The following is a 23,014-nucleotide window of genomic DNA, read 5'->3' as shown; positions in this document are numbered from 1 at the left end:
TTTAAGAGAATATCTTTAATTTCAGAGCAGAACCAAGACATTGTAGAATTGTAAGCATCAGGGAAGCTTCTCTGATCTGGACAGAGGCTGTACTAATTCTTTCGTGACTAGGTGCGTCCACCAGAGCTCTATAATATTAGATGAAATCTGCTCCAAAAACACTTAAAAACATATTTATTGGAAGAATTTTATTGAAATTCATACGTTGTCTGTACCCTGGGGTCACTTTGCCCGAAATTCAGATTACCGTATCTTAACGAAATTTCAATGAATTTATGAAATTTCTAATGATTTGTTGAGTAAATTTAGTGGACTTTCAGTTTTCATTATCAGACTTTTGACGTAGGACTACGTCTGTGATTTCTATAGGAGGGTACACTTTGTGAAAACCGAAAATGGAACATTTAACAAAATTATGAAAGATTTTGAACGTTAATAACTCAGCTTCCCCTTGACCAATTTTAATAATTTTAACACCAATCGATCAGAAATATTTCTACGCATCTGTTAAATTTAAGACTTCATAATTTTTAAAAAGCGTCACTATTGAAAATTGCACGAATGTGCAACTGTTGCTATGATAATTAAAATTATCACCGATTGCCTGCGAAAAGCGATTTCCCTAACACAGATTTCAAAGTTGAATTCCATCCCGTCTCACCATGTGGTGTTTATTCAATCACCGCGTGGTGAGTGGTGGTGTTCTCCAGTACACAACATATGGCTGCCCTCAACCGCTGATCGAATTCAGTTCCAATCACCGTGTGTGGTGTTGTCCGGTCGTCGACATCACCAGCAGCAGTGTTTTCGGCGTGGTTTGTTTAATATTGTTCTCCAGTACACAACAAAAGGCTGCATGCAAGCAGCGAGCTGCAGCCCACATGAGCATCCATAGAAGGAGGAAGAAGCCGCACCGCTGATCGGAATCAGTAGCTCTTCGTGAGTCGCTATGTCAAGCGCGTCATACAAAAGAGTATAAACAGAGAGAACCCCGCTCAAATTCTTATTCCAACACAAAACACAAGCTCCTGATGCAGTTAACAATTAAGATTTATTATACAAGACCACGTAGTCCTACGTCACCATTGCGTACAACCCCATAGGGCTGTCCCTTGTAGTTTTTTTTTTAGGGGTGGATCTCTCATAGGGAAGGGTCATTGTAAAAATATACCCATTGTTCGCAACGAGAACTGAAGAAACTCGTGGGAAATTCGTGACTCCGCCAACACGGCAATCTTGTAGCCACCTAGAGAAGGCAAACGGACCGAGCCTTTCTTTCACCGAATAAACGTCTTCAACACTTCGTATTTAGAACGATATTGTACGACCTATATTGTTCGACCGATAGCAACGTGTGTACGTCCATATCGGTGACCAGGTGGAGATCAACTGTCTTCTAAATTTATCACGATCTCGGCTACTACCGTCTGCTACACTCTCGATCACTACCTACTATCCAGAGAGCCTAGGAAGGTCAGAGAGGCTGGTATAATCGGGGTCCGGCAAGGCATCCAGAGGTCGATCAATTAAGAAATGCCCTGGTGTTAGGGCTTGCAGATCATTTGGGTCACTGGAAAGCGGTGTGATGCGCCTGGAGTTGAGGCAGCTTCCGACTTGCACTAGGATGGTGCTAAAGATTTCGCGTGGTAAGAGAGCGTTTCCAATGACTCGTCGTAGATGATGTTTCATCGACTTGACACAGGCTTCCTATAACCCGCCAAAATTGGGTGATTTGGCCGGGATGTAATGGAACTGGACCGATTGGGAAGTGGTCTCGTTGAAAACGGCATGGCAATGCCCTTACGAGCGAAATAGATCGTGAAGTTCCCGTCCAGCTCGCACAAAATTAGTCGCATTGTCGCAATATATGTGCTGTGGCCGACCCCTCCTGGCTATGAAGCGACGAAGGCTGCCGATGAATGCTACTGTCGTTAACTCGCTCACCAGATCCAGATGCGATGCTTTTGTGGCCATGCAGACGAAAACAGCCACGTATCTTTTTGTCGGTGCAGATCGAGGGCTTGGTCGTTGGAGATAGAATGGGCCAGCAAAGTCGACTCCAACGTTTTCAAAAGCGAAGGACTGTGTGACACGAACCACTGGCAGCGACCCCATCAGCTGCACGAGATTTCGTGGCCGTGGCCGACACACGAATGTACTACATCTCGAACGAGGTTCCGGCCGCTCAACGGCTAGAATTTTTGACTTATGACTGCCAGCAAGAGTTGCGGGCCACACTGCTGCCGCTGGAAAGAATCAACAATCAACCAGGTTAGCGGATGCTTGTACGGTAGTACGAAAGGGACGATTCTTTCGGCCTGAAGGGCGGCAATTTCGGACGGGAAGTGTTCCTGTTGGATCACGCGAAGCACTCCGACCAGAGTTTGATTTTGCTCTTCTACGGTGATCGGACCATACTGATAGGTTTTTGCATGAGGAATGGTTGACTGATTGCGCCGGTCTGCAAGGCTGCGACAGTTATTAGCAAAACGCCTGCAGAGTGCACCAATCCGTAGGAATACGGGAAAAAACGAAAAACGAGTTATGATATCGCTTACTTGCGATTCCGTATTAGGAAGCGCTACTCCCTTTTTAGTTTCAAGGTCCTTTTACTTTGGTCGGCCGAGATCTTCTGGCGGTTGCGGCCAAGGGAGGTTAGGAGCACCGAGCCACATTGGTCCATTCCACCAAAGTGAATCGTCCAAAAGTTGACTCACATCCATGCCCCGTGAGATGATATCAGCGGTATTTTCTTCGCCGGGGACACGGTTCCAGGCACAGTTCATTGTTTACTCCTGAATTTCAGCGACACGGTTCGCCACGAACGTTTGCCAGGTGGATGGACTTCTCGACAACCAGTGAAGCACGATTGTGGAATCGGTCCATGGAAAGAAGGAACCGGGATTAGAGCAGCGCTGCACATAGTTCCAATCGTGCTATGGATTTGTTGTTTAGTGGAGTGACTCGTGATTTAGCTGCCAAAAGCCGAATGGTGACGTATCCATCCGCTGCGATCGTTCGTAGATACAGGCACGCTCCGTAGGCGTGCTCCGATGCATCGCTGAACCCGTGAATTTCAACAACGGAATGGCGACGCAGCGACTGAACATGCCGAGAAAATCTAAAAGTTTGCAATCGGCTGAAGTGACTCTGGTACTCTTCCCATTCGGTTGCGAATGCCCTAGGCAGCGGATGATTCCAGTTGTAGTCCAGCTTCCATAGCGTTTGCTTTAGCAGCCCTAAAGTATCGAAGCAACTCGATGTCTGTGACAGAATGGTTCGCTTCGTGTATTGCTCACACTTGGAGAACGTCGGCATCTTGTAGAGGAGCGAATCAGTTGCCGGCTCCCACAGAAGCCCAAAGGCCTTGTCAGGAGCTCCGGAGTCAAACTCAATGAGCGATTTGGCGATCTAGCGAGGAATGGAGCAGAACTGGTACCGTATGTAACGGTCAAGAGTTGAAACACCTTCATCGGCTCCGCGCTGTTCTTTCGCCAGTTAATCCGTAAAAGTCGTTGGTCGAGAGGATGCTTGAGGATCTGGCGATATATTTTGCAGAGATCACCCATGATGACGAAAGCTGGCATCCGAAAACGGCTAATGATTGCGTTGATCGTTTCCTGGAAGTTCAACCAGTCAGGAGGACGTCATTCAACGATAATCCGGAGCAGCTCTTGCAGGAAGTATCAAAAACAATGCGGACCTTCGTGGTCGTGCTGTCAGGGCGAAGAATGGCGTGATGCGTCGTTTTCTGTTGTCAATTCTTCCTGTAGTATCTCCCTTACTGGAAGACGAACTTGATATCGACCCTCTTCGTTGCGAAATACGTTGGCTACGAAGTGACGCTCACATTCCTTCTCTGTTGGAGACCAGCAATTAGTCGGCGAAAACTGTTCCAAGTCCCAAAAGCGTGCCACCAACTGTTCCACTTTTTGGTTTTGGGTGAGAAAACAGGTTTGGACTGCCGAAGCAGATCGATTCGAGCATTCACCGGAGACAATCCAGCCCAGGATAGTGCACAATAGCTCAAAGAAAGTTCTGGCGCCCAGGAGCGCATCCACCGGTCCTGGAGTTGGTCACAAGAAATAGTCTTCAATACGAGAAATTTCTGCTTCTTTTCGAACGCAGAAATCCGAAACGAGATTGTAGTTTTAATTGCCTTCGTAATCGCAGTCACAAGCTGCCCCACGCCACCAAGGTTGACGTGTTCTGGAGAAAATTGTAAATTTAGACGTTGATGAAGGGACACAGTTGTCCTCAAAGTTGATCTCCATCCGGTCACCGATCTCAACGTTGCTATGGGTCGTACAATATAGTTCTTATTCGGTGGAAGAAAGACTCGGTCCGTTTGCCTTCTCTTGGTGCCTACAAGATTGCCGTGTCGGCGGAGTCGCGATTTTCCCGCGAGTCTCCGCGAGTTTCTTCAGTTCTCGTTTCGAACACCCATAGAGTGTAATATTTTGATGAAAGAGATGTTTATATCACGAGATCCCAACCATATAGGATGTCGCTTCCTCTTGCAAAAATAATCAAGAATACATGATTTTCAATACTATGGATATTGTATGACAGAATTTACTCACTAGATGGCGCTAAAATGTAAATGTGCCACTTAAAATACACATTGAATAACGCTTTCTACAGATCCTGCTCATATGGATGGTCTCCTTCTACAGATTTTTTTTTTCATATGGACAAGACTTATCTTAAGGAAAAGAGTTTAGCTCTGAATTCACTCTCCAGGCGGCGCAAGTACGACATTCATTATGCTTGACTAGATAGAAGGATCCCGTCGTGGGCAAAATTGTTCAGACGGACAAAACCTATTTTATGGTAAAGAGTTTAGCTCAGAAATCACTCGCCAGGTGGCGCTAGTGTGGCATTAATTTTGAATTGTTTGCCGTAACTTAACATAGGCTGACTAGATAGAAGGATCCCATCTTCGGCAAATTTGTTGAGACGATCAAGACCTATATTTTGGTAAAGAATTTAGATCAATATTCACTCACCAGTGTGCGCTAGTGTGACATTAATTTGGAATTTTTTGCCCTCAGATGGACTAGATTGAAGGTTTTCGTTTTGAGCAAAGTTGTTCAGATGGACAAGACCTATTTTGTGGTTAAAATTTCAACACAAAATTCACTCACAACTTTGCTCAAGACGGGAACCTTCTACCTAGTCAAGATGTTAAGTTAGGGCAAACTATTCAAAATGAATGTATCCCTAGCGCCGCCTTGTGAGCAAATTCTGAACTAAACTCTTCGCCTTAGGATAAGCCTTGTCCAGCTGAAAAACTTTTCTGAAGACGGGAACCAACTATATGAGCAGGATCTGTAGAGAGCGTTATATAATATGTATATAAGATGGCGCAATTTGATCATTGACGTTTTACCGCCAGTAAGTACCGCTAGTAAGTATATTCTGTAATACACTATCCAGAGTTTTGAAGACCTTGTATTTTTGAATATCTTTGCAGAAGGAAGCAACATCCTATTTGGTTGGTATCTTGTGACATATTTAAACTTCTCTAACATCAAAATTTGCCACTTCATGGGTTTACTTTTGCAATGACTCCTCCCTATGAGAAATCCGCGTCTCAAAATAAATTTTGATAATTTAAACTGGAACTACATTAAATTTACTTTACAAAGCATTAAAAATTTCAAAAATCCGTTGAACCTTTGCTAAGATATGTCAATTTGAATTTGGGGTCAACCCCAAGGTACAGACAACGTAAGTTTTTTTTTTGCACAGACGAAGGGTTATATGACCCCGACCATTTATCCTAAACAAATTTCCAAAAATTACTTCGATAACTCTATATCCTTTTTTTTAATAATTACTTTATTTGTACAGGCTCAATCGAATAAACTTTACAGAGCCGAGTTATCATATCCGTTTTACATTATTACTGTCTTATATTTAAAGTTAAAGGAACTGGACCGAGTACTCGCGGTTTTCTCGAGGTTAGTGGAGATTTACAATTTTTTGGATGGGAAAAGGGAAGAAGGAGGTTTGAAATGTGGCTTACGATACAAATATTTAATTAATCCTAAAACATGAAATTATTTCTATTCATCTTGAAAACAAACATTGAAAAAAAAACCCTCACTCTATATCCTACTTAACATGATTTTTCTCTCAGATATCAATTAGGGGGGAGTTGACTGTGCAACATTTGAGTCATTTTGAGCGCTTCTTGCCATGATTCATTTTTTGCCCCATTCTTTTGTTTGAAAAATATCGTTTGATTCCTTCTAAAGCTTCTTCCAACTACCTCCAGAATTGTTTTATCTAAATTTCATTTGAATGATCCTTGGGCACAAAAAGTTTTTTCTGACTTCCCCTGTAAGTGTCTTCCGACTACTCCCTTTGGTTTTTCCTAGAAGGCTCTTCCAATTTTCACCGGAAATTTCTTTCATGTTTCTTCACCTATTTTCATGTTTCTGCGGAAGCTAGCTCCAGATTTATAAAGATATTTCTTATAGTATCCACCGAAAGATTCTTCAGACTACTTCTGGAAGATTCTTTTGTCTTCCCCAGAAGTGCTTCTGGTTTCCTACGGAAGCTTCTCTCGACATCATCTGGGAGTATTTTCCAGACTACTTCCAGAAGTTTATTCTGACTACTACAGAGTGATTCTTGAAATTTATCCTGGAAGCTCTTGCTGATTTCCTCCCAGATTTTAGCTGACTAGTCCCATATTACTCCGCAAGTTTCTCCAAACTTCTAAAGATTCGTCTGACTTGTCCCAAAATCACTTTTTCTTATCCTGGATTTTGATCTGCTGACAGCTTCCTCCAAAGTCCTCCGGATGTTTTTTTTTCTGGAAGTTCTCTGGGAGGTCTTTTAAGCCTCTCAAAAAAGTTTTCTTCAGCATCCACTATTTTTTTTAGAAAAAAATGCCTTTCTGAGCTTTTTCCCAGGAAATTGGACTAGCAGCCCAAAAATTGGGAAATGTGATTTTTAGTCAAATTCTTGGGAATTGTTTCCCTGGATATCACTGGTAGAAAACACGTCAGATTTGCGGATAATAAAACATCCCAGGCAAGAATCCTGGCTGCGCCACTGACATAATTATATTAAAGTGATATTTTTTGGTCTCCTCTAAAATGATGTTATTATATTTTATTTAAATGACCATTATATATTATTGCATTTCACGCATGCGTTTATTATCATGCACTCAAAACAAATGCTAAATGAGTTCATTTAAAATTTAAAAATAACCATTATTCACCCCATCATCGACCGATTCCCCACTGACTCAACAAAACTAATCTCCCGCAACCAATCTTCTCCTCGCGTATCCACAGATCGGACTACCGTACAAAGCCAGAGCTACCGTTCATCACTTGGCACCTAATAATTATTTTTGCAATAAAACTTATCTCCCCGCCTCCATCTTGTTCCCACTCCGGTTGTTGTGTTTCAGAAGCATAAAAGCCTCCTTCCATTTTTTTTTATAAATTTTGTTTTCGCAAACCACCACCTTCCTCAACACATCAGAAGTAGTGAACTTGAAAGTCATCATTTGCACTCTCGACTGGTACGCTACTTTATCCTCTCTATTTAATCAGACGGAACCGACCGATATGCTTCATCATCACCATAATCTGACCCCACCTAGGCTCCGGACTGTGGACTCTGGACGGAGAGCATAGAAAACCAATTTGCAATAAACACTTCTCTCTTGATTCCTGATCACGAAGCTCCCGCCGTTTGTTGATGCACTCCGCTATATGTAGGTAATTGGGTAACCGGTTGAGATTGGTCAACCTTAGCCACGGTGGTGGTGGTGGTGGTGGTGGTGTGTGCTTTGTAAATATCCATCCCTCCCTACTGGAAGGTAGCCCGTATCCAATAATTAAGAGGGACTTTTGACCCAATTCCGAAACTTTCATGGGTATTGGCAGCGATAAGTGCATCAATAACGGTTGCCCTTCAGCAGTCAGCTGTAGGACCGTCCACGGTGTGGTGTCGTCTGAATGATTGTTTTGCCACTTCGGGAGGGTTGAGAGCAGTGGCGTGCACTAGGCGAGCCATGAAATAGGGAAAATGGCTTTACATGTTAAGTTTTATCAAGGTTTTAAAGCATTCTACAAGACAATTCATGGTCTACAGAACCCTCATGAAACCAAAATTATTACTTGGGTAATGTTGGCCTATGGATCTAAGATTGGGCCCATCGCTAAAAATATGCTATTTTTCAATTTTATCTAGATGAACGCGGCATTGGGACGGTACAAATGGATATTTTTGGTCACTATTGAAAATTTTGTCGATTGCTGAATTTATGTACGGGCTCAAATTAGGGGTATTTAGGTCGACATTACATCCATTTCCCCTATACGAACATTATTTACTTTACTCGGCACCAAATTTTACTGAGATTTCCACAAAACCGAACGTCAAGTGAATTATTTTCTGAAACTCCGAAATTATTTTGGAATTCTAGAAACTTCCTGAAGCTTTAGGAATTTCCCAGCAGTTCTCGAAACTTCTCCAAATTGTTTGCAATTTCACTGAAGTTAATGGAACTGCCCTGGGGTTTTCTGATCTTCCCTGAAGTACTCGAAACTTCTTAAAAATTCTTCCAACTCTCCTGTAGCTATTGGTACTGCCCTGAATATAATAAAAGTATCCCTTAACTTTCTTGGAAATCCCTGAACTTCTGTGAGGTTCTCGAAATATGTATGAACTTTTCGAAACATCTCTAAAGCTTGAAAAATTTGGAAACCTCTCAGAATTTCCAGCAATTGGATTAATTGGATTGGATAAATGGATGTGAAATGATATTCCCTGGGGTTGCCCCAAATCTTGCAACTGCCCTGAGGTTTAGAGCACTTCACTTAAAATACTCGCGCAATTTTCTTCTGTTCATGAAACTTTCCAAAATTTCCCGGAGTTTCCTTGAAGTTCTCGGATATTCCCTAACGTTTTCTGAACTTCTTTTAAGTTTCTGAAGTTTTCTTGATGTTCTCTAGACTTCTAAAAAGTTATGAAGTTTCCCAGAAATCACATCAACGAGTAAGCAGTGCTCCTACTCCTACAGGAAATTAAATTTAAGTTTACCTAGCTTTTAAGTGAAAATGTACCAGTGTTAATATACATTTGGTAAAATGCGATGTTTTTCTTCAGTCGAGTATTAGTACAATACACTGAAGAAGCCTGCACATTGTAGACGAAATACGCGTACCTGTCAAGGATAAGCAAATAAGGCAGTGGAATTAAATGGAAACTACTAATCTTTCTCTCTCTCTTTATACAGAAATTTAATGTTTCTTGGAGAAATCTGGACTTCCCTGAAATGTTTGACACATAACGAAGGTTTTCACTATTTACCTGAAATAAGAACGCAATACTAATTGCAGTTCTTAGATTTTCAATAAAATTAAAATCTAATAATGTTTCGTGAATTCCTCTGTACTTTCCTGAAATTATTTTATAAAAGTTCCCACATTTTTCTTGGAGTTTACAGAACTGCCTTGAATATCTTTCCAAAGTTTCAAAACTTCCATCACGGAACTTTCCTTAAAATTGTTTTATTTCCCTTACTATCTCTGAAGCTCCCTCATGTTTCCAAATGGTCATGGATCTTCTCTAAAGTCCTCGAAATGTTTCTGGAATTCTAGGAACTTCTTGAAGCTTCAACAATATCCCAGAAGATCTCGAAACTTTTCCAATTTTTTTGTAATTTCCCAGAAGATAATGGAACTGCCGTAGGGTTTTCTGATCTTCCCTGAAGTACTCGGAACTCTCTTAAATTCTTTCAATTCTACTGAAGCTCTTCGTACTGCCCTGAATTTAATGGAATTATCCTAAGATTCCATTAATTTTTTTGAAAATGCCTGAACTTCTGAGAGGTTATCAAAATATGCCTCAAACTTTTCGAAACATCTCTTAAGATTTCTGGATTTCTTGAAAATGTGGGAACCTCCAAAAATTAATCGAACTGCAATGATATTCCCTGAGGTTGCCCCAAATCTTGAAACAGCCCTGAAGCTTAGGGCACTTTATTTAAAATGCTCCTGCATTTTTCACATATTCATGAAGCTTTCAAAAATTTCTCGGATTTGCCTGAAGTTCTCGGATATGCCCTAACGTTTTCTGAACTTCAATGAAGTTTCCGGAGTATTCTTGAAAATTTCTAGACTTCTGTGAAGTTCTCAAGTTTTCCTGACATTTAATAACTGCACTGGACTTCCCTGAAATTTTCAGAACTTAACAGAGGTTATATCTATTTTCCTGAAATCAGAGCGAAATAATTAATGTGAGTTTTTCAATAAATTTCCCCCAAAACTCCGGAAGTTAATTAAAGTACGCTGAAATTTACGTTGTTTCCATAAACATTTCGTTAACTTCCGTGAATTTCTGTGGACTTCCCTGAAATTATTTTTTTCATATTTTCCACAATGATCCTGGAGTCAACAGAAATGCCTTCACGTTCTTTCCCAATTTTTAAAACTACCCTGTGCTCACGGAACTTTCCTTACGATCTTTGTTCTTCCCTGAACATCTCTGGACTTCCCTAAAGTTCCCTCATTTTCCTTAATGGTCATGGATCTTCTCTTAAGTTACCGAAATATTTCTGGAATTCTAGGAACTTCCTGAAGCTATAAAAATATCCTAGAACTATCCTAAGAATCCCTTACATTTTTGGAAATCCCTGCTAGGTTACCAACTTGAATTTTTTAACTTTTTTGACTTTGATGAAATGTTAGGAACTTAACGAAGGTTCTCATAATAAACGTAGTTCTAAGATTTTAAATAAAATTCTCGAAGTTTTCGGAAGTTAATGGTTTCCTTAAAAATCTTATGAAATACGTGAATTTATCTGTACATGCCTAATATTATTTTCCCAAAGTTCCCACAATTCCCCTGGAGTTAACTAAAAGTTCTATCCAAAATTTCAAAACTACCCTGAGCTAACATAACTGTCCATGTCTTTGTACTTCCAATTTTCCCTACTGATCATGGACCTTCTCTTAAGACCTTGATTTTTTTTCTAATATTCTAGCTTTAATAATTTCAGATAAGTTCTCAAAATTTTCCAAATTTGTTTTTAATTTCCCTGAAGTTAATGGAATTGTCCTGATCTTCCCTGAAGTACTCGGAAATTCTCTAAAATTATTCCAATTCTCCTGAAGTCCTTGGTACTGCCCTGAATTTAAAAGAACTATCATAAGAACCCCTTAACTATCTTGAAAATCTGATCTTCTGTGAGGTTCTTGAAATATGTCTGAAATATTCGAAACATCTCTGAAGTTAACAATTTTTTTTGAAAATTTGAAAACCTCTCAAAATTTCCGCAATTCTCCCGACATCAATGCAACTGCCATGATATTCCCTGAGGTTGCCCCAAATTTTGAAACTGCCCTGTAGCTTAGGGTACTTAATTAGAAATGCTCCAGCATTTTCCAAACGTTCGTGAACCTTTCAAGAAGTTCTTGAAAATTCCTTAACGTTTTCTGATCTTCTACGAAGATTCTGGAGTATTCATGAAGCTCTCTTGACTTCTGTGAAGTTCTCAAGTTTTCCTGAAATTTCATAACTTTCCTGGACTTCCCTGGAAATTTTGGAGACTTTACGAAGATTCTCACTAGTTTCTTGAAATCGAAATAATTAATGTAAGTGCTAGATTTTTAATCAAATTCTCAAAAAAATTCGGAAGTTCATGAAACTAGTCTGAAGTTCAGTTCAAATTTCAATAACTTCCATGAATTTCTCTGGAATCCATGAAATTATTTTCTCAAATTTTTCACAATGTTCCTGAAGTTGACAGAAATGCCTTGAAGTTCTTTCCAAATATTCAACACTTCCCTGATGCTCACAGAATTTTTTTTATAAAATGTTTGTACTCTTCTGGACTTTTCTGGACTTCCGTAAAGTTCCCTTATATTATTATTTATTATTATTAGATCTTCTCAACGAAATATTTGTGGAATTCTTGGAACTTCCTGATGCTTTAACAATTTTCCAAAAGTTCTCAAAATTTCTCCAACTTTTTGTAATTTCCCTGAAGTTAATGGTACTGCCCTGCGGTTTTGTGATCTTCCCTGAAGTACTCGGAACTACTCAAAAATTCTTCCAATTCTCCTTTAGCTCTTGGTACTGCCCTAAATTTAATAGAACTACCATAAGAATATCTTAACTTTCTCCAAAATCCATGAACTTCTGTGAGATTCTCAAAATATGTCTGGACATTTCGAAGCATTTCTGAAGTTCTCTAGATTTATTTAAAATGTGGAAAACTCAAAATTTCTCGCAATTTTCCTGAAATTGATGGAACTGCAATGATATTCCCTGAGGTTGCCCCAAATATTGAAACTGTCCTGAAGCATTGGGCACTTCATTTAAAATGCTCCTGCATTTTTCCACTTTTTCATGAAATTTTTCAGACTTTATCAGAGTTTCCTTGAAGTTCTCGGATATTCCCTAACCTTTCTGAACTTCTAGGAAGAATCCGGAGTTTTCTTGAAGTTCTCTTGACTTCTGTGAAGTTCTATGGACTTCTTTGGGGTTCTCTGGACTTCTGTAAAGTTCTCAAGTTTTCCTAAATTTTCATAAATTTTCTGGAGCAGTTTGGTCTTCTCTGCAATTTTTGGGACTTTGCGAAGGTTGCCACTATTTTTCTGAAATAAGCACGAAAGAATTAAGGTAAGCCTTGGATTTTCACTAAAATTATCAAAAAATTTTGGAAGCTACGTTCACGTTGTAACCTTAAAAATTTAATTAACTTTCGTGAATTTCTCTGGACTTTCCTGAAATAAGTTTTGCAAAGTTTCCTTTATGTTCCTGGAGTTAACAAAAATGCTTTGACGTCTTTCCAAATTTTCAAAACTACCCTGATGCTCACAGAACTTTCTTTAAAATTTTTGAACTTCCATGAACATCTCTGGACAGCCCTAAAATTCCCTCAATTTCCCTAATGATCGTAAATCTTCTCTAAAGTCCTCGAAATTTTTCTGGAATGCTAGGAAAATGCTAAAGCGTTAACCATTATTCAGAAGTTCTCGATACTTCTCTAAAACGCTTTGAAATTTTCCTGAAGTTAATGGAACTGCCCTGGAGTTTTCTGATGTTCCCTGAAGTACTCGCAACTTTTCTAAAATTGTTCTAATTCTCTTGAACCTCTTGGTACTGCCCTTAATTTAACAGAACTTGAAAATTCCTAACCTTCTGTTAGGTACGCCAAATATGTCTGATAATTTTGAAACATTTCTGAAGTTCTCTAGATTTCTTGAAGATGTGGGTAACCTCTCAAAATATTCGAATTTTTCTTGAAATTAGTGGAACTGCAATGATATTCTCTGAGGATGCCCAAAATCTTCAAACAGCCCTGAAGCTTGGGGCACTTCATTTAAATTGCATTCGCATTTTCCCAATGTATATTAAACGTTCCAGAAGTTGTCGGAGTTTCCCTGTTTTCAGATAATCCCTAACGTTTTCTGAACTTCTATGAAGATTCCGGAGTTTTCTTGAAGTTCTCAAAAGTTTTCTTGAAATTTCAAAACTTTCCTGGAGTAATTTGAACATTGCTGAAATTTTAGGGACTTTACGATGTTTATAAAAAACGCAATAGTAATTGTAGTTCTTAGATTTTCTCGCAGTTTTTTTAACTACTCTGAAGCTCAAGTAGTTTCCTCTAAAATCTGTAAATTTTAGGGAATTTCTCTGAACTTCCCTGACATTATTTTTTCAAAGTTCCCACAATATTCCTGGATTTAACAGGAATGCCTTGAAGTTCTATTAGAATTTTCAAAACCACCCTGATGCTAACTAACCATTTAAGTGTTTGTACTTCTCTGAACTTCAAAGAATTTCGTAAATATCCCTCATTTTTCCTAATAATCGTGGATCCTTCTAAAGTCCTGAATTTTTTTGGAATTCTAGGAACTTCCTAAAACTTAAACAATTTCTCGATAAATCTCAAAACTTCTCCATTTTTTTTTTTGTAATTTCCCTGAAGTTAATGGAACTACTTAGTTCACCGAATATCTGTGAACAATTACAGGAAATCTGTCAAAAATCACCGAACTGTTTACCGAACGTTCATCTGTTGAGATTTCGGTAAAATTTCACAGATTTCGGTAAAATAAACTAAGTGTGTACGAAGCTCCTAAAGCTTTAGCAATTCCCCAAAAGTTCTCGAAACTTCTTCAAGATTTTTGTAATTTCCCTGTAGTTAATGGAACTGCCCTGGGATTTTGTGATCTGCCCTGAAGTACTCGGAACTTCTCAAAAATTATTTCATTTCTCCTGAAGCTCTTGGTACTGCTCTGAATTAAATAGAACTATCATAAGAATCTCTTAATTTTCTTGAAAATCCCTGAACTTGTGGGAAGTTCTCGAAGTATGTCTGATATTTACGAAACTTTCCTGAAGTTCCCTAGATTTCGTGGAAATGTGGGAACATCTCAAAATTTCCAACAATTTTCCTGAAATTAATGGAACTGCAATGATATTCCCCGAGGTTGCCTCAAATATCGAGACTGCCTGCAGCTTAGGGCACTTAATTTAAAATGCTCCCGCATTTTCCTAATGTCCATGAACTTTTCCAGAAGTTGTGGGAGTTTCCACGAAGTTCTAGCATATTTCCTCACGTTTTGTGAACTTTTATGAAGTTTCCGGAGTATTCTTAAAGTTCTCTAGATCTGTGTGAATTTCGCAAGGAGTTCTCCTGAAATTTCATAACTTTCCTGGAGTAATTTGGACTTTGCTGACGGATCTTCTTTAACGTCCTTGAAATGTTTCTGGAACTCTTCGAAGTTCCTGAAGTTTTAATAATTTCCCAGAAGTTCTCGAAACATTTCCAAGATTTTTGTACTTTTCCCTGAAGTTAATGGAACTGCCCTGGAATTTTCTGATCTTCTCTGAAATACTCGGAACTTCTCTAAAATTCTTCCAACTCTCCTGTAGCTCTTGGTACTGCCCTGATCTTCTGGTTCTTAAAATATGTCTGTAGTTCTTTAGATTTTATGAAAATTTGGGTACCTCTCAAAATGTCCACAATTTTCCAGAAATTATTGGAACATTTTCTAATGTTCCGGCAATTTTCCTGATGTTCATAAAACTCCTCTGAAAACCCTTCAATGCTCCTGAAGTTTTTGGAACATTCTTGAAATTTATGAAGTATCTCATGTTTCCTTGGAACTTTTTTTTAAAGCTCCATGAACCTTAGGAAAATCCGAAACTTCAGGAAAGTTCGGCGAACTCCAAGAAAGTCCAGAACTTTGGGGAAGTTTATAGATCCTTAAGGGTGAATTCTGATTAATGTTCTCATGCAGAGTCATGAATTTGAAGAAAATTTCGTGACCTTAGATGAAGATCAGAGACCTTCACGACTGTTCCATTAGCATAAAAAAAAAATTCAGGAGCTTCACAAGAACTTAAAAAAAATTCAGAATGCTTCACGTAAGTTCAAAGATCTTTAGGGAAGTTCAGGGAGTGTCGAGAAAGTTCTAAGATCTGCAGGACAGTTATATGAATGTGAGGGGAATTCAAACACTTCTGGAAAATTTTCTGAACTTCAGGTCCGGTCGATTAACTGCAGAAAAAGTTTAGGCACTTACCAAATTTCTCCAAAACACTTTGCAATTTTCCTGAAATTTTGAAAACTTTTTTGAAAGTCTCTGAATTTCTCCTTAAATCTCTTATTTTCCTTAGTGTTCATGAATTTTGCTGAAGTTGTTGGTGCTTCTTTGAAGTTGCCTATATGTTCTTATGTTCCAGAAATTTTTATGATATGCATAAAACTCCCCTGAAAACCCTGCAATGTTCCTGAAGTTTTCGGAACATTCCTGAATTTTTTTTTTTTTTTCCTTTGGTTTGTTTTCCGTGCTGAGCACCAATGCTACCGACGCGCCAGGAAGGCAGCTCCCACACCTGGACCCTACCTATCGACCCATCAACTCATGAACCGGGGACCAACGGCTTTACTTCCCGTGATCAGAGATGTTATGCCTCAGAACATCCCGGCGGCGCCGACTGGGATTGAACCCAGGCCTGTTGGGGTGAGAGGTAATCACGCTTACCACTACACCACCGGCGCCGTTGTTCCTGAAATTTATGGAGTATCACAAATTTCCTTGGAGCTCCTTGAAATATCCTGCATTTTTTTCTGAAGCTAATAGGACTGCTCTGAAGTTCTCTGAGCATCTTCGAAGTAAGAAAATTAGAAGTTCTCTAAACTTTCCTGGAGATTTAGGAACATCTTAAAAGTTCTAGCAAAAAAAAAGCCTCCTTAATAAAGTTAAATCAATCAATCAATCAATTTTCATGAAATTCATTGAATTGTCTTGAATTTTCGTAATTTTTTAAGCTCTCGAAACAACCTTGTCATGGTGGTTACTCAAGGTTACTTCATGCATAACCAGCTCTGAAACCGATTTTTTGTTTTATTCAAAACTAACTGAGTGCAGAAATATCGATCTACATGCGCCCATCCATTACTTTCCACAAGGCGTTGAAATATTGCTCCATCCTTAGAGATAAATATAAATGCTTGAAAAAAAAATCCACCGAATTACAAAAATATGTGTATATTGCATTGTACATTCGTTGGTTGATTTATATACGCTTTGTTTACGTGGTACATATTAGAGAATTTCAAGCACCTCCCTTAATTTCAGGAAAATTACAGGAGCTTTATAAACGTTCAGAGAAGTTCAGGGAATTCAAGAAAAAATCAGGGAAGTTCAGAGCTCAATAGATCAATTTTGAAAACTCCATTGAAGTTCCATGAAATTCCAAAACATTCAGCGATCATTCAAAAAGGAAAATTTCTGAGTACTACACTGCCGGTAATCACAAGTCAGTCCCATCTGCATTTTTATCAATTTTGAGTTACCATCATTATTCAGTTTATCTTTCTATGTTTTTTTGCGATGTGCTATTGAAAAAATGTGGTTTTTTCTAGAAAAATTAAAAACAATACCAAGTCAAATTGTCCCACAGCGAAAAGTAACCGCAAAACAGTCCCATTAGAAAGAAATATGTTAGAAATGTTAGACAACACATCGCATCATGAGATTTGTGTCAAGACAGATTTTGTCCACTTCCCCTATGGTATCTGGAACATGTCCGGATGTAGCCAATGTAGGTCTTACGAAACTCAGTTTGACCGCCAATAGATTTGGCTTTGCATTCTCATGTGATTGGATGTATCGCTTGATGGATTTTGATTTAAAATGGATTTACCACTTCCTCGGGGATACCCGGAACATGTCCGGGTGTGGCCAACTTCGTGCTGGTTACTCATCATGACTCTTATTGATCTTATTTTTTTTAATCTTCTTCTTCTTCTTATTCGCATTTCAAGCTTATTGCATATTGCATATTAGCTTATTGCGTGCTCTCAACTTAGTGTTCTAGATGCACTTCCTTAGTTATTAATTGAGAGCTTTCGATGCCTGTACCATTTTTGCATTGGTATAATTGTGTGGCAAGTCCAATCATACTTTTATGCCCAGGGAAGTCGAGAAATTTTTCAACCCGAAAAATTCCTAGACCGGATCGGGAATTGAACCCAGCCACCTCCAGCCTGGTCTTGCTTTGTAGCTGCGCCTTTAGCGACTGAGCTAAGGGAGGCTTATTTTTAATGCTCATGTTAATCGATTTATCGCATCGTGGGTTTGGCACGTTTATGAAAATCTCTGGTCTGATGCAGACCTATACTCACCGGAATATGTTCCGGCCATTGCTCTGGAACCAGCGGAATAAATCCAGAAACATTCAATAAGGTTGTGGATGTTGTGGGAACATAGATGCATTCTATCACATTGTATGTTTATTTTTAAATTTATCCCTCCAAAATAAGTGTCAAATCAGAAAACTTGAAAAATCTTTGAACGCCGTTTTCTCATTTCCAGTTTTTTTTACAGATGGGACTGACTTGCGATTATGGGCACTACAGGAATGTCTAGCACTTTAGAGAAGTTAATAGATCCTTAAGGGTAAATTCTGAGTACAGCAATATTTTTTTCCTTGATCTGATTTCCAATTATCTTGTTTTCGCCACCTACCGTCAGCTCCTACACCTGGACCCTACGCCTACTTCCGGAAGGTGTGATCAGAGATTTGTTTGCCTCAGGAAATCCCGGCGGCGTTGACTGGGATTGAACTCCGGGGGTGAGAGGCAATCACGCTTACCACTACACCACCGGCGCCGCTTGAGAACATCAATGAAAGTCCACGTCGTGAACTTACCGTATGCGTGATAATGTTTGCACCATTGAGCAAAGTCAAAATTAATAAAAAATCTCAAAAATTTCGTTTTTTCCGTGCCCTTGACTTCGCCCCGCAATCTTCCTTTACGATCTTCCGTGCCATAAATTCACTGATCCCGTGTTCCTTTACCATTTACCTTATTTCACCCGATTCACCCGAATCTTCCTTTTGATAGCAGCGATAACCATCGGAATCCGAGCTGACCGCAGACGACCTGTGGCCACCTTCGCGGATAGTTGTCCTTTCTTTTCTCGGTCTAAAACCCACACTCCCACGGCGATTGAAATGTCTTTTTGTGAAATTTGCACGTGGGACAAATCACGAATACGCTGCCACTTCGTCATGGTGCAACTGTCAAACTAAGTAAATCATTTTCTTTTATACACAGCCTACTACGGTATGAGCTATACACTCAAAGATAAATTAAATCAAAAAAGCTTAAAAAGTATGCAGTTTCCCGCTTCACCTTATTGAGTCCGAGCCATGATTACTTCGGCTGTAGTCATGCATGATTAAAATCGAAATAATCTTTCCAGTATTAAATTTTATTCTTTTTCAATACTGATATATGATTAAATAAAAAAGGTTAAAATTCAATCAAATTTTTTTTAAATAGAATCAAAAATGATTAAAACATATTCAAAAAAAGATAATCTACAATCTAATCCACCATGATTAAACTGGGATTAATATCAGATGCCTATTTTTTAGAAAGAGAGGATTAATTTTTAATCATTCGATATGATTTAACTGAGTTTAATGTCAAATTGATTAAATTTCAAGCAAAATGCGAATAGCTCAATTTATCAGTGTAGGTTACGTGCATGCAAAAAAAAACCAAGGCATTGTATGCACAGGTGAAACGGGAACCTTATTTGTACGATGGTGCAAACATTATCACGCATACGGTAGATGATAATCAGATACCATCACGACTGTTCCCTTAGCATCAAAAAAATCAGGAGCTTTACAAGAACTTCCAGAAAGTTCAGAATTCTTCTCGTAAGTTCAAAGATCTTTAGCAAAATTCAGGGAGTGTCGAGAAAATTCGAAGAACTTTAGGCCAATTCCATAAATGTCCGGCAAATTGCAGACACATGAGGGGAATTCCGAATACTTTGAGAACTTTAGGTCCATTCAGTTAACTTCAGAAAATAGTGTAGAAACTTTACCGAACTCAGTCCAGAAAACATAACCGAAGTCACGAGTTCAATGAGCGTCAAAATTTATGCAAAGTTTGAAAGATTTATGAGCATCATGGAAATTCCAAGGATTTGAAGGATGTTCCCAAAACTTCAGCGTAGTTCCGAGACCTTCAAGAATGTCCAGAACAACATTAAAAAGTTTAAAGATCTGTTTTGGTAACTTCCGATAGCATTCAATAGATTTCAGGAAAATCTCGATAAGTGAAGATTAATGAGATGCAGGCCAGGTTCATTAATTTCCAAAAAAAAAATATACAAAACTTCACTGAAGTTGCCAAAACATTAGTTGACTTTAAAGATCTTAAGGGAAGTTTCGCAACTGCTGGAATTTTTGTGAATTCAGTGTAAATCCATGATTAGGGAATTTGCGGGCCCCTCTGGGAAGTTCCAAGAACTTCAGGTAAATTTCGAGTACTTAGGGCAGTTCCATTAAATTAAGAAAAAAATCGAAAACCTTCAAGAAGTTCTGAAAATTAGAGATAGTCTATAAAACATCAGGAAAAATTAGAGAACTTAAGAAAATGGCCTGAAACATCACAGAATTTCCGAGAAATTTAAGCAACTGCAGAAAACGTGGGGATGCTTACCCAAGTAACATTTCAAGTTTTATCGTGGTTTTAAAGCATTATTTAAGTCTAAACTATAGTCTACAGAACACTTATAAAACCAAAATTGTTACTTGGGTACAGATCTTACAGGAAGTTTTATTAATTTCAAGGTAATGGCTGTAGGATTTTCAGGGATATCCAAAGAACTTTAGGGAAGTCAAGAAAACTTTAGAGAAGTCCTGAGAACGTTATGAAAATTGTTACCACATGATTGATTTCCGATATTTGTCATACAATATAATTGAACGAAAAGTTGTCCATAGCAAAAATCACTAAAATTGATTACCATTCTGTACATATGAAAAAGTGTAACATTTTGCACATTTTGTATAAATCGACAGTTTTACATTTGTCCCAAGGCACTACATGGGGAACCCTTCTCCCCCCCTCGCTGAGCCAGTGTCATCCAACAACCAATCTCCAACTGCATCACTGACACTGCCCTAGCTCGGGCGATCAATTAAAACCCGTAGCAACCGGTGGCGGTGCCACGCCCCCGGAAGGCAGTCTATAATCTCAATCGCTCTAGCCCCACTTATATATGTACACCCATTTCACTAAAATCTTCCCTTTCTGCTCTTTCCCGCCCCCGAACAGTTTCTGGAGCAAACGCTGGTCTGGCCGACGCTGGCCGTGACCGCAACGCTGATCGCCCTTGGGTGTGGACTTTTAGCGGCCAGGTGAACCCAGAACTCCACAGCTGCAGCAGCCCCACCAGTTCCAGTTTCCAGTTCCAGTGCAACCGAGATTTCACAGCAGAAGAAACAAGTGCCTTGATCATCATCGCCACAGCCACAGCCTAGGTATAAGGAAAATCTAGAGCTCCAATACGCACTAATTATGTAGGTACTCATCATCCGATCGTAGTAAATGATGTCGCAACTCAGCAAGTGAACGGCCGACGAGTGAGAGGGAAGCGAGGTGGGCGCTCCCACGCGGTAGACAATTTTTCTTTTATTCGTATCTTACCATATTAGCTGATTAAGAGACAACAGTGACCGCTAGGGGGTAAGGTTTCGCTAGGTTTTAAGGAACGATTTCAAAGATGAAACAATTTTTAATCCATTTGAAGGATTGTGATCTCGATTTTTTTTTTGTGTGTGTAACCCTCATTGAAAGTTTTCATTTTAAATATGAATGTTTTTTAGTTTTCTTGATGAAAGTCGTTAATTGAATTCGAAGGTTTTTTTTTAAGTTACGGTGGAAAACACAAACGAAAAATGAAATGCTAAGCCAAAAGTGATTGTGATTGTCCTTTTAAGTTGTTTTTTGTTTCTCTAAAAACAGGAATTTAAAAAAAATATGAATGCTTTATTATTTTGTTTTGTTCATCCTCTACCGTTCTACAGAGCATTTTGGAGTTAGGAAAAAAACCCAGAAAGTTTACTAGATTTAAGGTAAATGAATTTTTAATTTGAAACATTTTATGTAAAAGTTATCAACCTAGCCAATAAAGATTTCGTTACATTTTAAGACAACAGATTGATTTGTTAGTGAAATTATATATGTGTATAAATGAATTGGAAAGCCATATCGGTTAGGTGATCGGTTTGTGGAATTCTTTCTATTTTCTCGGAGAAAATCTTCTAAAGATGATCTTCGTTTATCATCGGAAGGAATAACATGAGCCGATTTAAAATATTAATTAATAATTACTAAGCTTACGAGATGAATAATAGTGTAACAGTATTAAGCTTAGGATAATGAACGTCAAATTACTGATCTTCCGTAGAAAATTAAGCTTTGAGTTTATTAAAATTTCAATGAAATCTTCTGTTCGGTTGGACACTGATGAACACACGATCTCGAAACTTGACATCACTCAAGTTCATCATCCGTCGTTATTCGTCAGTAATTTTCTTGGCATTTTGATCAAATAATATACACCCAGCTACATTTTCCCAATTTTCTATTTCTGAGGTGAAGTTAGAAAGTTTCTGGAGGTACCTACCATATTAATATTTGATTTTTTTTTTTCTGATTTTTTGACACTAGTTGTATCGAGCTTGGTTTTAGAACATAGGAAAAAAGGATTTATTTAATCTCAAAATAATTTTTGGAAAAAGTGGTTTAAATTTATAAAAAATATGCATTTCAAGGGAAACTTCATTCCTCTTGCTTTCTGTGCCGTATTAGTAATACGCATTAAGACCACTAGGACTAAAGACAGAAAGAAGGCGTGATCAGCGATTATATGCCGGCAGCGCCGACTAGGTCTGAACATAGGCTTTTGGGGTGAGAGGCTATCACGCTTACCATAGTATGTTTCTCTTCGGCTGAGTCTAAAACAGAACGGATGATTCAGTTTCCGTGTCTGAGGATGATTTGATTGTTATCATATATGTAATCATGATAAATACATTTAATAACTGAACATCGTGACCAACATTCGAAAACGGTCTAATACAGGGTGATTCGGTATAACTGTCACTTTTAAAAAGGGTCATAACGATTGAACGCTTGCATGATTTTTTGATATCAGTATACCCGAGATATACTACATATATAACCTTCAACTTAGCATACTTTAATACAAATTTCTCTCCTTTATCCTTTAATTACCAGCCACATTTGTCACGGAAATGAACCACAGCTGGCATGCACTTTTGGAGTGATGGCGATGCGTCTATTCATTATTCATTATAGTCCCCTTTTAGCTCGATACAATTATTCCAGCTTCATGATCCCGTCCGAAAAATAATTTTCCGGAAGGTCTGCAAATACTCCTTCGCGGCGTCGATGATTTCCTCACGTGAGATGAATTTTTTTATTGATGAGCCATCTTTTGAGGTTTAGGAAGAGATAACAGTTTGAGAGAGCCAAATCGGGCGAATACGGTGGATGCGGAAGCAGTTGGAGCAGTAAGTCATTGAATTTAGCCGTGGTTGCGATGCTTTTGTGCGCCGGCGCATTGTCTTGCAAAAACAATTTATTTTATCGCTTCATGTGAAGACGTTTTGCAGCGCTTTC

General features: G+C 38.7%; 1 protein-coding gene across 1 annotated transcript in view; it reads left to right on the top strand.

Moving 5' to 3' along the window:
* LOC135708798 (uncharacterized) overlaps positions 1-22,667 on the top strand; it is a 214,914-nt gene extending 192,247 nt beyond the window's left edge. The window contains exon 4 of the mRNA XM_065230949.1: positions 20,642-22,667. Within this exon, the coding sequence (XP_065087021.1) occupies positions 20,642-20,728 (87 nt within the window). The 3' untranslated portion in view covers positions 20,729-22,667. The remainder of the gene's footprint in view (positions 1-20,641) is intronic.
* Positions 22,668-23,014: the final 347 nt, after the last annotated feature.

Source organism: Ochlerotatus camptorhynchus, unplaced genomic scaffold (genome assembly GCF_037179485.1).
Source record: "Ochlerotatus camptorhynchus isolate MF236.1 unplaced genomic scaffold, CSIRO-AGI_Acam_v1.1 ptg000335l, whole genome shotgun sequence".
In the NCBI taxonomy this organism is placed as follows: domain Eukaryota; kingdom Metazoa; phylum Arthropoda; class Insecta; order Diptera; family Culicidae; genus Ochlerotatus; species Ochlerotatus camptorhynchus.
This window is presented reverse-complemented; position numbering and strand designations above follow the sequence as displayed.